Source organism: Belonocnema kinseyi, chromosome 8 (genome assembly GCF_010883055.1).
Source record: "Belonocnema kinseyi isolate 2016_QV_RU_SX_M_011 chromosome 8, B_treatae_v1, whole genome shotgun sequence".
Lineage (NCBI taxonomy): Eukaryota > Metazoa > Arthropoda > Insecta > Hymenoptera > Cynipidae > Belonocnema > Belonocnema kinseyi.
In genome coordinates this window covers 142720506-142734892 of record NC_046664.1, presented here as the reverse complement: position 1 = coordinate 142734892, position 14387 = coordinate 142720506, and the positions used below count along the sequence as shown (strand labels likewise).

The 14387-nt window shown below is 34.6% G+C and overlaps 1 protein-coding gene across 7 annotated transcripts in view; it reads left to right on the top strand.

Moving 5' to 3' along the window:
• LOC117179153 (TGF-beta receptor type-1) overlaps positions 1-14387 on the top strand; it is a 183216-nt gene that overhangs the window by 111466 nt on the left and 57363 nt on the right. Inside the window, exon 3 of one of the 7 annotated variants that reach the window (XM_033370849.1) lies at positions 4609-4763. The exons of the other annotated variants lie outside the window; for them this stretch is intronic. Within the exon in view, the coding sequence (XP_033226740.1) occupies positions 4609-4763 (155 nt within the window). The remainder of the gene's footprint in view (positions 1-4608; positions 4764-14387) is intronic. 7 annotated transcript variants of the gene reach the window in all.

The following is a 14387-nucleotide window of genomic DNA, read 5'->3' as shown; positions in this document are numbered from 1 at the left end:
CCCCCACTAGCCCTTCCTTTCCCCTTTACTCTGACCGCCTCCTGTGCCCTCCACCTATACCGCCTTGCCAACCTTTTTTCTACTCTATCTCATGCCTTTTTCTCTATCCACGTCTCCACCAGTCCAATCACATCAAATTCCTGAATATACCTCCAGAAATGGAGGTAATGGAAATGGCTGGCCGGTAACTGTGACCTATCCATGTAAAAAAGTACGTACTGCAGCCAGCAGATGTCTCTTAAGGCCGCTGTCGCTTACTGCCCCAAATTTTCCCTTTGCACTGTTTCATCCCTCAAAGCCCCTGCAGACACCTTTTTCTCTCCCCTAACACCCCCCAGCACAACAAGAATGACTCTTGTCCATCATGAAGAGCCAAACACAGTAGATGCATTTTTGCTTCTCCTGGTCATCAAAGAACAGTGAGATAAGGTTGAAGTAACTGTCAAATAATTTCCATTCTTCAGGGCGTGGATGACTAGTCAGCAGTTTCACTGATGAGGAGAGCTTTCTGTCTTTTAAATGTTCATCTTTATAGGCTTCCTTCATTTGCATGAACAAATTTTCATCCTCTTCCCTAATGTCGTTATTTCGTATCCTTTGTTAACTTCCAGATTTGTCAGATTCCTTGTTGGCAGAAAGTCTCACTACAAGAGTTTTTGTTTCATTTTAAGAAATCCATTTCTTTTTTCACTGCTTAGTATCTTCAAGACTCACAGATTTAAATTCCTTCGTTACAGTCCCTTTTCTTCTTGACAATCTGACATCTGATAACAAGCTGAAGAAAGAGAAGACCTGCCCTTCTATTATAGACGCCTATCCCCTCTACCAAATTTTTAGAAACTTTCGTGCAGTATTGTGCTATATAATGCAATATTTAATATGAGAGTTCAAAAATACGTTTCTAAATGTTTACTTAATTTTAGTTCACTTCATCATCTGTATCGACTCTTTCAACATTGACGAAATATGGTAACCTTGTAGCTAAAGGATTCCAGGAACTACGATGCTTCATCAGGGTAGGAATTTTTTTACCAGGAATTGTTTAACATTATACGAAATATGACGCCTCTAGTGCATGTCGGCAAACGTCAAAAGGAATTTTTTTATTGAAAATATCAAAGAAATGACGTCAGGCGAGTGACGCAGACTTATGGAATTTATAAACAATGAATTTCTCTATAAAATTGATGGCTGGTAAACGTTAGACTTATATTCTTGTTCAATTCTTGAAAAAGTGTGAAGTGTTTTTCCTGCTTGAAAATATTAACGACAGAACCATATAGATCTAATCTCAACTCTGATGCACATTGTCGGCGCGGAACAAAGTTAGCCGTAAATCATTCAAGCGGTAGCAGATCTTGACAAATTTCAATGTAATATGGCACCATTGCGATAAACACTCAATACATTGTGTCCCACCATTTCTGTGGCAGCTGGCATGCACAAATAGAAAGTGAAGAAATAAGACAAAAAGTCAAAAGCATAAATTTTCCGCGGTGCTTTGTTTAGTAACTACACAGCAGCAAAGTTCCGTGTAGAAGAGCCTATGATGTGCCCCTGCCAGAATTGTGAGTGCAGGCGGTGTCACTCGGCGGCTGCACTCACACTTCACGCAGGTGCACACCTAGACGGAACTTTGTTGATCTGTAGTTGCTAAACAAGGCACAGCAGAGAATGTTTTCATTTTACTTTTTGTCGCATTTTTTTATTATATATTTCTGGTTGCCATCTGGGTCATAGGCTGTGAGATACCCTGTATAAATTATTATTTTTTTTTTTGACGAAAAACTTCAATTCCGATGATAACAGAAATTAATAGCTTGATGTTGTGACGTCAGATATATCCTATTATATATTTTTGGGTCAATCTCCACCTACTCAATTGTGCTTTTGAAAGAACTAGTTTTACCTGCACTATTCAGTGAATACCATAAATAATAAGTTTGCAGTGATTGGTCACAGAAGAATGATTGGTCGTAGGTCGAACCACTTTTCCAACTCGCCCTTCAAAAAAGCCAGTGGTAGCGACTGGTAACAGAAGAGTGTTTGGTCACATCTCGAACCACACTGAATACCACATGTAAAACTAGTTCTTTTAAAAGCACAATTGGGTGAATATTTTTTAGTTTTAGTGATATTTTCAAGTAAAACACGAAATAAGGTGGAATTAATCAAATATTCGGATTTTTACAAAAGAAATTAGTTACTTAATACGTTTTGAGACGTGGCCATAGGTGTGATTTACCGCTGTTCTATTAGGAACCGGTGTTATTTTTATAGATGGTAGTTTCTCCCATTGTGAAACTGCGCTGATTGTTTAATCTTTTTCTTAAATTAATGTGTGTGTTTGTGTAGGATTTCCCGTGAGTTATCCTTATCCTTGAAAAGGCGCGGGCGGGTAAAACAAATAAATTTTGAAAAGTCCCATAAACTTTTTGGGTCCAGTATGTATTTCGGGACTTGGAAAGCTTTGAAATTGTATGCACGTAAACCGCTTTTGTGGCAGCATACGTAACTGGAGGCTAGGGATCGTCAGCATCACTTACCCTCTAGACCTGCGTAGTACACAAAAAACCGAAATCTAAGCTCGCTCGACAAGTTCGAACTTTTACAAACTGATTATTGAAATTAATAAAATAAAATTAATTGCACCTTCAGAAATTTGTACCCAACTGTGCACGTGCCCAGATGACATTGGTAAGGCTGTAAATTTTCACACTTGAGCGAAAAGTTTTACTTCGGAAAATCGCAAAATGTTTGTAATCCTTAAAAGAGGACTTGATGCTTTCGAAGGTGATGCTCGAACGTTCCCAGGAAACCACCTCAACAGAAACATGTATCTTAATTTGCCTCCAGATGTATTAGGGATATTTTTACATCACATACTCACAAAAATCGAAAAAATTTCATTATATTAACAGACCTTATGATTTTTTATGAACTTAGTAACCTGAGATATGATATTCTAACCCCCCCCCCTCCCCCAACTTCTCAAAAAACACTGTTGGATCAGTGAAGCCGATCTAAATTTTAATAGAAAAATTCCAGGATTTCTTGATATATTTCATACAATTTATCAAATTGATTAGCTCTAATGATTTTTGTTAACTAAATGAGCCAAGGGATGATGTTTCAATATCCCCACCAAACCCCTCCTCCACGCCTTAGCAATGATCTAAGGAAATTTAGGTCGAACTTACTGTAAAGGTGGTCTGTGGGAGGTGTATTAATATCAGCCTTTAGTTTACTGATTTGATAAAAAAATCATGAAGACTGACCATTATGTACATTTTCAGATTTCCGTAAGAATTTGATTTAAAAATATCCATCAAACACCTGGAGCTAATCGCAAGCATTTATCCCGGTAGGGGTAGTTTCCTGAAGATGTGAGAATATCAGCCCCTTGCTGAACGTGCTATTTAAAAAATCAGTAGGGCTAATCAATTTGATGATTGTGTAAAATATGGTAAGAAATGCTAGCATTTTGCTAGGAAAACTTAAATCAAACTTACTGCAGGGGTGTTTTGGGAGGATGTAGAAACATCATTCCCTGGCTTATTTAGTTTAAAAAAACATTAAGTCTTTGACTATCATGGAAATTGTTAGATTTTTGTAAGTGTGTAATGTAAAAATATCCCTAATACACCTGGAGGAAAACTCAGAACTGTACACGTTCACAGCTTTACTAATGCTATCTGGGTACGTGCACGGTTGGATACAAATGTCAGAAAGTACAACTCATTTTATTGTAATAATTTTATTCATCAAAGTCGTAAAATTTTAAACAGATCGAGCGAGCTCAGAATTCGCTTTTTTGTACATCTCGAAGGTCGCGAACTTGACGCACAGTGTCATTTTTAGATGACGGTTGCTCCCAGTGCGACCCTACGGTTTTTTTACCTTTTTTAATTTATATGCCAGACAAGATAGCCTAAAAAAAAATGAATATCTATTGCGCAAACTCCGACAGTCTGCGGTTTGTTAGCTCTGATTGAGATTATAAACTATTAGCTTTAAACGCCAGCTAATTTCACTTCGTTGAGTGCTTAGTGGGAAGCAATAAACCGAATGCATGGGATTCGGTCCATTTTTACCCTAATTCGCTAATATTTTTGTAAAACAAATTTTTCCTGTATAAGTGTATATGAAAAATAGTTTTTAATTTTTTAACTGACTAATGATATAATGAAATAATAAATATTATTATTCATTACGAAGATATTAAAGAAATAAAGTTTTGTCTCATGCATTTGGTTCCTGGTTTTTCCTTCAGCTCTCAACGAAGAGAAGTTAGCTGGTGGTTGAAGTAAAAATACCTAATAGGCGGCGAATGTAAGTACATCCAATAGATGAAGAGAGAATGTGGTTTCAGATTTCGAGAAGCTCCTTTCGATATAATCGCAACCTCTTTTTTATGATAGGATGTAAAATATATATGATAAACTTTTACACTTTAATGCCAAATTATAATTCTTTGAATAATGATTAGTTAATGTACACAAATTTTTCTTCATGAGAACAAATATAAAAATTTTATTTGTAATATCTTAATTGCACCATATGCGAAATCGTTGTTTTCTAAATGTGCTGCTTGGAATAAACTTGAAGGTGCGTGAAAAAACAGCTGTCGCCGTCGCAGCCAGAGCCGTTGATCTTCTGTATGACGAGCGACTCGGTAAATACGACCTTTGTCATCGAGTGCTGCAAAAAGGACTTTTGCAATCGTGATCTGAAACCTCTGCTTCAACCCCGCATCAAAGAAGGTACGGTTACTGTCCTGAGACTAATGATGCTCCGAAGGTGGCACGTGTCTGACATTTCCATCACTTTATATACACCTTCAGCTTTATAAATATATTTCCCTCACTTCTTAAATAATATTTTGTGTTTACAGCAATTTAATGTCAACATTCAACAATCAACTTATGTGTAGGTCCGGATAAAACGAGCCTAAGTTTGTGGTATAGATTTGAGTACAGAGGGATTTTAAGGCCCGAAAGATGTCAATAGTTTGAAAATTAAGTTATCGGGACATTTTTGAAATTGGAATTTTAAAAACTCGCTTCTGCACAAAAAAGATTGGAAAAAAAGCGAGTGCCCTAAGCGCACACGTTATATTTTTTGCTTTAAAATCCAATACATCCACTATTGGTTCCCTCCGAGACATGAGTATAGTGTCGCTATATTCAGCATAGGCCATTGATCAACCCTTCACTCAAACTGGTAAATCAGGGGTCGTCAGCGAGGGAAAATTTTGGCATTTTGACTCACGAGCCAAATGTCTCGTTTCGGCCATCACAACTTTCTACTCTGCTGTAGGAGTTCGGGGAGGTCGTTAGTCTCGTGTCATTAAGTGAGTACTTTAGTACATAAGTGATACTATTACCACCAGGGTCCTTTCGGGGTGACTGAGTTTAAAAATTATTTCATTTTTAATTAACTTACTTATGAAACTCACGATAAAAAAGAATTTGCTCTACATTTTGAACCCAAAATGATGTGTCAAATATTTATTTGTTACATAAAAAATATCGATTCTTTAATTATTAAGTAATGAATATAATGTAAGTAATGTATAAAAGAAACGAATCATAAACAGAGAAAATCATTACATGGCGTAAAGCATATTTAGAAAAATATAGATCATATTATTATATTTTAATATCTCCTCTTAATGCAAGAATTGTTCAGTAATAAAATGAGTATTTAATAGTAATATAATTTATGAAATATTACTAGTATTAATGATTTCTAAATTATTAATTTGAATTATATAATAATAATATTAATAATAATCGACATCATCGACATTGCTTGTCCAGTTAATCGAAATTTGCAGTGAATCCATACAACCAAGATTCATAAGTATAGCGCGTTAAGGCATGAAGTAAAGACCATATGGAGGAATGTGAATCATGCTACAGGGTACAGGCAAAATGCACGCAAGATGCACTGAACATCTTCAACATTTAGGAGTCATTAGAATATTGGCATCAGCTCAGAACGAGGTTTTATTAAACAACTTTTGCATTATAAGATTCTTTCTCGACCATCAAAAAGAAGGGACGAGAAACCTGTGGAATGGCAGATGTTAGCTCTAAAATTGCATCCATAAGTGACTGATGTCACCTCCAACGCTTATGGCCGCTGTACCTATAACATCGTCACAGAGGGTTTCAAACTTCGTATTTAATTAGATTATAAAATCTTCACCCCATCAGTCACTTGACTTAGTCCGTAGCTATGATGTAAAACCGGGTTCACCCGAGTAAAAGCATGAAAAGAAATAATAATAATAACACTATAATAATAGTAACACTATCATCTATCTTAAACCGCGCATCGATCTTGTGTTCACCAATATTCATAATATAATCATTACTGCAGTTGGCTGATTTTAGTAATAGATCTTACATACACTAAAAATTATATTAATTTTTGGTAATAGTTCTGTGGCATTTTCAACTTATATCAATGATATTTATTTTCATTGAGAGATTCGTTCAGCTTGCGTTTACTTTATCCTTTTCAGTATATTGCAACCAACAAAATGCATTGATTTTAATACTAATAGGATATTAAAACTAGCCTTAATCATTTTACAACTAAATTTAACAATTAAATAATGCACAATTTAGTAAGACTAATTCTTACCACGAAAATTCCCACTGAAATTTAAATTATTATTAAACAGAAACAAAAGCGACAGATTAGGAAGAGCATCAAGTGGAATACCTCAGTGGAAGGGAAATTGGTGTGTCTTTATTACGAAAGTGCGAAGTTTGAAATTAAAATGGAAAAAGGATACAATTTGAGCACAAAATTTGCTGCAAAGTATCCTAATGTAAAGAAAGTCGCACTAAAAGATTTTATCGCTACGGTGAAGGGCATCAGGACTAATGTGCACATCACAGAAGAACGAGCAATGTAGATCAAAGAACAGGTTGATTTGGCATGGGAAAACGACAGTAGCGAACATCAGTTAGAGGAAGCCGCGTGACACAATAAAACAGAAGCAAATGATGATCTTCCTTAACCTGTTGATCATTCAACACCACCACGTCCTTGAGAGGTGGATGGCCTTATACAGCCACAGGCAGAAGCAGAGGTTCAGCAACCAAAAAAGCGATTTAAATGGACATACCATATGAGCAGGAACAACAGGTTCCGATTGATGAACTCCCCTTCGGAAGATGTGGTCAACGAAGACTTTATTGAAGCTGAAGGCATATGTACTAGCGATAATGAACATTCCAGTACCGGATCCACTAGAATCACATCTGGATATAAATAACAATGATGTGAACAGCAAAATCCCAGAAAAACTACAGCACTTTAAAAGGAATTTTGCTCATGCTTTACCAGAGTTCAAATATGTAAAACCAAAGTAAAGCATTCTCTGCCCAAGATGAACATCACCAATGATCGGCCTACACTAATAGAACACCTCAACAGCAAGGTTTTACCTACGTATTTAAACGTAACACAAACTGCGTTAGAGGTACAAACTCTTGTACACTGTGCACCTGTGGCAACCGTTAGTGTATTGGACCGCAGAACCAGGCCTACAAATGCAGTCTTTGTCCCAGCAAGGGATCGAGATCCTTTATGGAAGATCAGGTTGTATATGGATGTCAGCAAAGTAAGGTGCAAATTGGGTCGATTAAATCAATATAAAAAATTTAATAGAACCAGAAAGCTGATAAACCATGCCACTAAAATCATCCACCCTCGGCACATTGAGACATTAACACCACCAATATTAGATGAGATTATAGACTCCCAACGGCAGAGACTTGATGTTCTTACTACATGACTGCGTCGGCAATAAAATCAAACCTTTCAGATAGATGCAAGAAGGTTCTATCGTGAACTCAGTGTAAGCCAAAGCAACCAGCAAGACACCGAAATCCCTCAATTGGAAGACATGACTAACTACTTGTCAGGTGTTTGGAGAAACAGATGCAATTCGGACAGTGCGTGGTTCAAACTGGAGAAAGTAAGAGCAAGCAATAGCCCTCAAATGCAGCTTACAAACATGAGAGCTTTAGATGTTTCAGCGGTCTTGAAAAGGTCAACTACTTGGAAAGCAGATAAATAGAACCTCAAGAAATCAAGGAAATCATGAAGTGAACCTTTCTTCGATCGTTTTGGTATATTCAAAAATACGAGAAAAAACAAAGTTTTCCACTAATTTTTTGGGTCTTCCGATTAATTTTAGATACAAAGTAATAAAAGAGAAATCGAGATTATATTTATTGACGTTTTTATTGACGTTTCGGCCTCATCTGTGGGCCTTCATCAGAACAAACATCTGTTATAAGAGTATAATTAAACATTAAACACAAAAAGTTAAAAATAAATAAATTACACACAAAAGAATAAAGGCGAATTATAAACAAATTTTTACCTTGGAGGTAATTTTCGGAGTCAATCATATTGTTTAAAGAAAATATCAGCATTTGAAAATTGGTGGTAAGTCGGTCCATTGTGTATAGTAAAAGTATTAGGAAACTGTAGAAATTAAAACAGTTTCCCAAAATTGTCAAAAGAGTTCGCATTTCAACAATTAAAAATGCTGTAAAACAGCTAACAATTTGCGTGACGTAAACAACAAGTGAATGAATATAAAAGCAAAGAAAGTTGTAGTTATAGATGGACAAAATGGACAAAATCAATTCCAAATGAAAAGCGCGCCAAATACATTGGAAAACTTTGGTTTTTCTCGCATTATTGAATAACTAAAAAGCTTCAGGTCCGAAAATAGTGCACAACTTCTGGTATAAGTACCTGACGTGTGTGCATCATGCGTTGGCAAAGTGTTTTCAGAAGATCATTGAACGCCCAGATTTGATGCCAGGCTTTATGCTCTATGGTACTACGTATATGTTATCTTAAAAACGTTCTTTTAAAAACTCGTGAGGCAGTAAATATCTAGTCACTATAGACGCTGTGGCCATGACTCAAGCTCGTTAGCATCAAAGGAACTTACACATAACATACCAACGTATGCCATGTGTGTAGTCAATACTACAAGCAAGTATTTCCTTTCATGCCCAATGACCATTTACTTAAAGTCTTCGAACTTTACAAAATCTGCCTACGCATCATTTGGGGTTCAAGGCGGGTATATTTCAAGGATGATCAGCCATTGACCCATCTTCTGTACATGGACGACCTGAAGCTGTACGCTAATTCAGCCCAGAAACTGCAGCAAGTGATCCTTGTCACAAAGCAGTTTATCAAAGATATCCACATGGAGTTCGGACTACGTAAATTCAGAAGACTGCATTTAACCATAGGGAAATTAGGACCACAGAGTTAGAGAACGAGTTCGAAAATGACATCGAGGCAATGGCTGCAGGCGAGTCATATAAATAGCTGGGTATTCTTTAATCTAAGGATATTCAGCATACAATAGTTGAAACAAACCTAAAGACTGCCTTTTCCATGAGACCCGCATTGATTCTGAGGTGTTTTCTTAACTCAGCAAACAAAATCAAGGCAATCAACGTTCATGCCATTCCTGTCCTCACGTACTCCTTCGGGCTCATCAAATGGTCTAACACCGACTTTGAAAAATTAAACAGAAAGTCCGCGTAAACATTCCGAAACACCGAATGCACCACATTAATTCAGAGATTAAAAGGGTAGTTCTACCACGACGTATAGGGAATAGGGGTCTTGTAGATCTCAGAAAACTGTGTAAGTCACAAGTTATACAGTTGCGAGATTATTTTAACAGCAAACACAGCAAAGTTGTGGCTTACAGCATCATCTGTAAAGCGGATCTTGACTACAAGCCCTTGAATGCGTCCTCAGGTAAAGAAGCTTTGAATAGCAGGACAGAGACCATAGAGGAATTAGAAATACAATGGAGACAGAAGAAAGCTATCCATGGCGATCACCCTAAAAGTTTGAATCAACATGAAGTGCATAGTGAGGCATCCAATATTTGGCTGTATATAATATGCAATATTTTCTGTATCCAGAAACTGAAGGATTTTTTATTGCGATACAGAAAAAGGTCAGCACCAGAAATTATCGCAAACACTTTTTGAATCAAGACGTGGTTGACCGATGCCGATTATGTGGAGATACCAACGAATCCATCGAGCAAATTATTGATAGCTGTCGCGTTATGGCTCAGAGAGAATATACGCACAGACATAATGATGTAGCGTGCATTATACATCAAAAACTTGCCCTAAACCTAGGACTTTTTTCAGAATGGTTGCCTTTCTATGGATACATTCAAATGCCCATTTAGAAAACAAAGATTACATCTTACATTGGAATGTTATTATCCAAACGGATAGTATTGATTCATTTTTTTTTATTGATAGATCCTATTGTAATTTCGGCTACAGGCAATGCGCACGCCAGATGCACTGTACTTATTGAACATTCAGGAGTTAGTAGGATATTGCCAGCGCTCAGAAAGTGATTTTATTAAACACCTGTCGCATTGTAAGAAACTTTTTTACCATCAGGAAGCAAGCGACTAAAAGCCTGTGGAGTGGCAAATGGTAGCCTTAAGAAAACATCCAGGGGTGAGTGTTGTTGCCTCCAACGCTCGCAGCCGCTGTTTAAGTATAACAGCTCGTAATTGCGTACCTACAATATCATTGCATGAGGTTTCAAGTATCGTATTAAATTAACTTACAACATCATCATCTCATCAGTCAATTGACTTAGTTCGTGGCTATGATGTAAGTTTCAATTATAAATAATAAAACATATTTTTTCCTAGTAAGTATAAATTATACTGGTTTTTGTGTAGAAAAATTCTGCTAAGCAAATAATTAAGAACCCTAAGCACCTGTACATACATATTAATTTCACAACATGATGGTATATTCAAATTAATTTACGGTATATGCAAATAACTTTACTCATATGTATACGTGTATTAAATTTCGATCAGATTTTTTTAACAGTGATGTATATTTAGAGGAGATATTGAAAAATAATAATATAATGTTTATTTTAAAAAATATGCGTTTCACAACATTTTATGCTGTTTTTCATTAATACTTAAGGTATAATTCATTACTTAATAATTAATAAATCAACCTTTTTCTTTAAAAATAAATATTTTACTTATAATTTTGGGGTCAAAATGTAGAGAAATTTCTTTTTCATCGTTCGGTTCATAAATAGGTTTATGAAAAATGCAATAATTTATAAACTCAGTCACCCCAGAAGGACACTGGTAGCAAGTATCACTCCGATGCTGAAGTCCATACTCTGTGGCACGAGAGTAACCTTCTCCCTGAACTTTTACAGTTAATCAGAAATTTGTGGTGGTGCAAAAGAGACATGTGGCTCATCAGTAAAAATGATCAAATTCCCCCACGCTGAAGAGGCCAGCCGTAAATGGTCACTAAAACTTTTTCATGCGGACGTACACATATTGGTATCAGATGCCCTTAATCTTAAAATACTTACGCCTTTGCGTTAAATCAGGCTTGTCAAGTGAGGGGGAATTGAGTCGATATTTCTCAAAAGTCAGATGTGATTGTAACACCACCACCGACCTCCACTCGCTGCTATAAAGGCCACGTGGTGGTTAGTGGCGCATGCCACGTGACGTACATTCTAGAGTTCAGAACCGCAGATACGTTTTGAAGTAGGTGCTTTAAAGCGACTAATTTGAAATGTAATATTTTTATTTTAATGCGGTGAAATGCAACTCGAACGAAAGACAAATATTTAATGATATCCTGGTCTGAAAAATTATATCTTTTTATGACAGGAATATAATTTTATTGATATTGCAACAATTTGAAAATATAAATAGTCAGTATATCTTTACATTATACATTACAATAATAAATAAAGGAAATGTATAAGCGCCATAACTTTAGATAGTTGTATTGAAAGATCCTTACTTCAAATAATTTTGAAAATTTCTTCGGAAAGTATATGCTGATATTTAAAAAAATATTGAAAACATTGATCTTGAGTATTTATAAAAATTCCTACATTGAATGTGAATTTATTGCAATACAGAAATGTAGTGTAAAGCATGTAATTTACTTTTTTACTCCGTATTTTAGAAGAATTAAATATTTCAATAAAAATGGCCTAAAAATTCTGTATTGCAATAAACTTATTCAAATAAAAAATAGTGTTAAATAGAATTTTCTCTTAGTTTGAAGTAATAATGTGACATTTCATAATATAAGTGACATTGATATAAAAGGTGGTGGATTGCGATACCAAATTGAATTTCCAGTTTAAAAAAAAATGAGAAACTACACACCCAAGATGTCACATTTCTTAAAAAGAGTACATAAATTTCTACGTAAAAAATTCAGCTACTCCCGAGAATATTCATTCGGTGGGTTAATAAAATCGGCCTTAGTTTGTGGCTTTTTATAGAATTTTTAGTTGTCTTGCAAAAAAATAAATTTGCCCCTGAGTTGTCAGGATCATGAGTAAGATAACAATATTGTGCATCGGAAGGAAGTATTTTGTTTCGAGAAAATCAAATTTGAAAGTCGCGTTACTAAATATCGCAGGCATTTATTTGTTAAAAATGCCAAATAATGCTAATAAGTTGGACAAAATAATTAGCAAAAGTAATAAGCGTGTTTTAAATTGTAAACAAGCTTTACCCAACATTTTATGTATACAATTTATTGTAATATTCATATAAAAAATCGTATTCCGAGAAAATCGGTTTATAAAGGATTTTTGATTCAAGTTTTAACATTTTAAGGATTTTTCAGAATAAATCTATTTTCCAAGAAACTTTTGGCTTTGAAGATTTATTTCCAACTTTCTTCAAACAACATAGTATGTGCTTCCCTTATTTGTAAGACTATTGCATTCTTTTACTGCTTATATATTTATTATTTAAATTCTATATTACTTAATGTCATATTAAAATCAGTCGCTCTAAGAGACTTTTTTCAAGACACTACGTATCTACAGCACTGTAGTCCCTTACATGTCCCATCCATTTCAGAGAGCGATCACCACCCTAAGCCTCCGAAGCTGAGTAGAAAACTGGTGGTAGAACTTGAATATGTGGTTAATGAGTCGATTCCCCCTCAATGAACCGGCCCGTATTCAATCTCGATTTGACCACTCTGGAAATCTTTTTAAATCTGCTGAAATTATTTGAATACTGCGATCCCAAAATCTGGAAAAATCAAAATTTTCCATTTAAGATTCCAGGTCTCGTGATTCTGAATATTTCATTTTTTAATGCATAGTGACTGAAGAACATTTTTGAGATTTAATTTTATTTGAAATCTTTTAAAGCTTTCAAAACCCCTTCGAATGCCGAAAAATCTTCTAAAAACTAATTAAATCCTGAAATTGCCTCTAAAAGCCCCACAAACTCGCTTCAAATAATTTCAAATATTTTCAAAACCTTAAAAATTAACCGTCAAATCTCTCCCCCCCCCCTCTCTCTTCTTGAGAAATACTAATATTCAATTCGCTGTATACTATAATCAATGGATACATAAAATAGGCAAAATCTGGAACTCCTCAACAACAGCTCCGAATCTGATAAAAAAATTAATTTTTTGACTGAAAATTGTAGTATTTCATTTTTTTTTGAGAACAAGAGAGTTTTGTAAAAATTTATTTTGATTTTTTTTTAATTTCAAAAAATTGTTATTCACATTTATATTTTCCATGTTTTTTTAGACGGCCCATTCTGAATACTTTTGAATCCCCTATAATATCTTTTCGCAAGTGTTACAGTTATTACTAAAGCTCTGAAATAATTAATTATAAATAATTATTATCCATTGCGATTAATCATCTACGATTAATCGCATCTCTTATACGCAGAATATTGAAGAAAATTCAATGTTCTATCTTTTGTATATGTGAGTAAAGCACTAAATTATTTACATTTAATAAAATATTTTTAAAAAATTGGTCAATTATTCTTCGTAAAATTTTATTTATTTAAATTACATTATATCTTTATTATATATATGTATATATGTATATATAATATAATTCATTATATATATAATATTATATACTTTAATTATTCGAAAAATTTTTACTGCATTTTGATTTAATTTTTTAGCTATTTATGACTGCAATATGAATAAAAAATATAAATGTCTGTTTTTTTAAAGTTTTTGATGAATATCGTATAAAACATGTTTTTCAAAATATCATTACAATTTTTTAAACAATATACATACTTGTTTGTCCCCTCCAAAAGGTTTTTGATTTTAAATAATATGAAAACAAAATTCCTTAATATGTCAAAATCGGAGCTGTTCTTGAGGACTTTCAACTGAAATGCTTCGTTGAAGCTACTAATAATAGCTGCGCAAAAAAAGTTGAATCAAGGTCAATGAAAGTGAATTTTGATTTTGAATAATAGTAGTATAAGAAAAACAAAC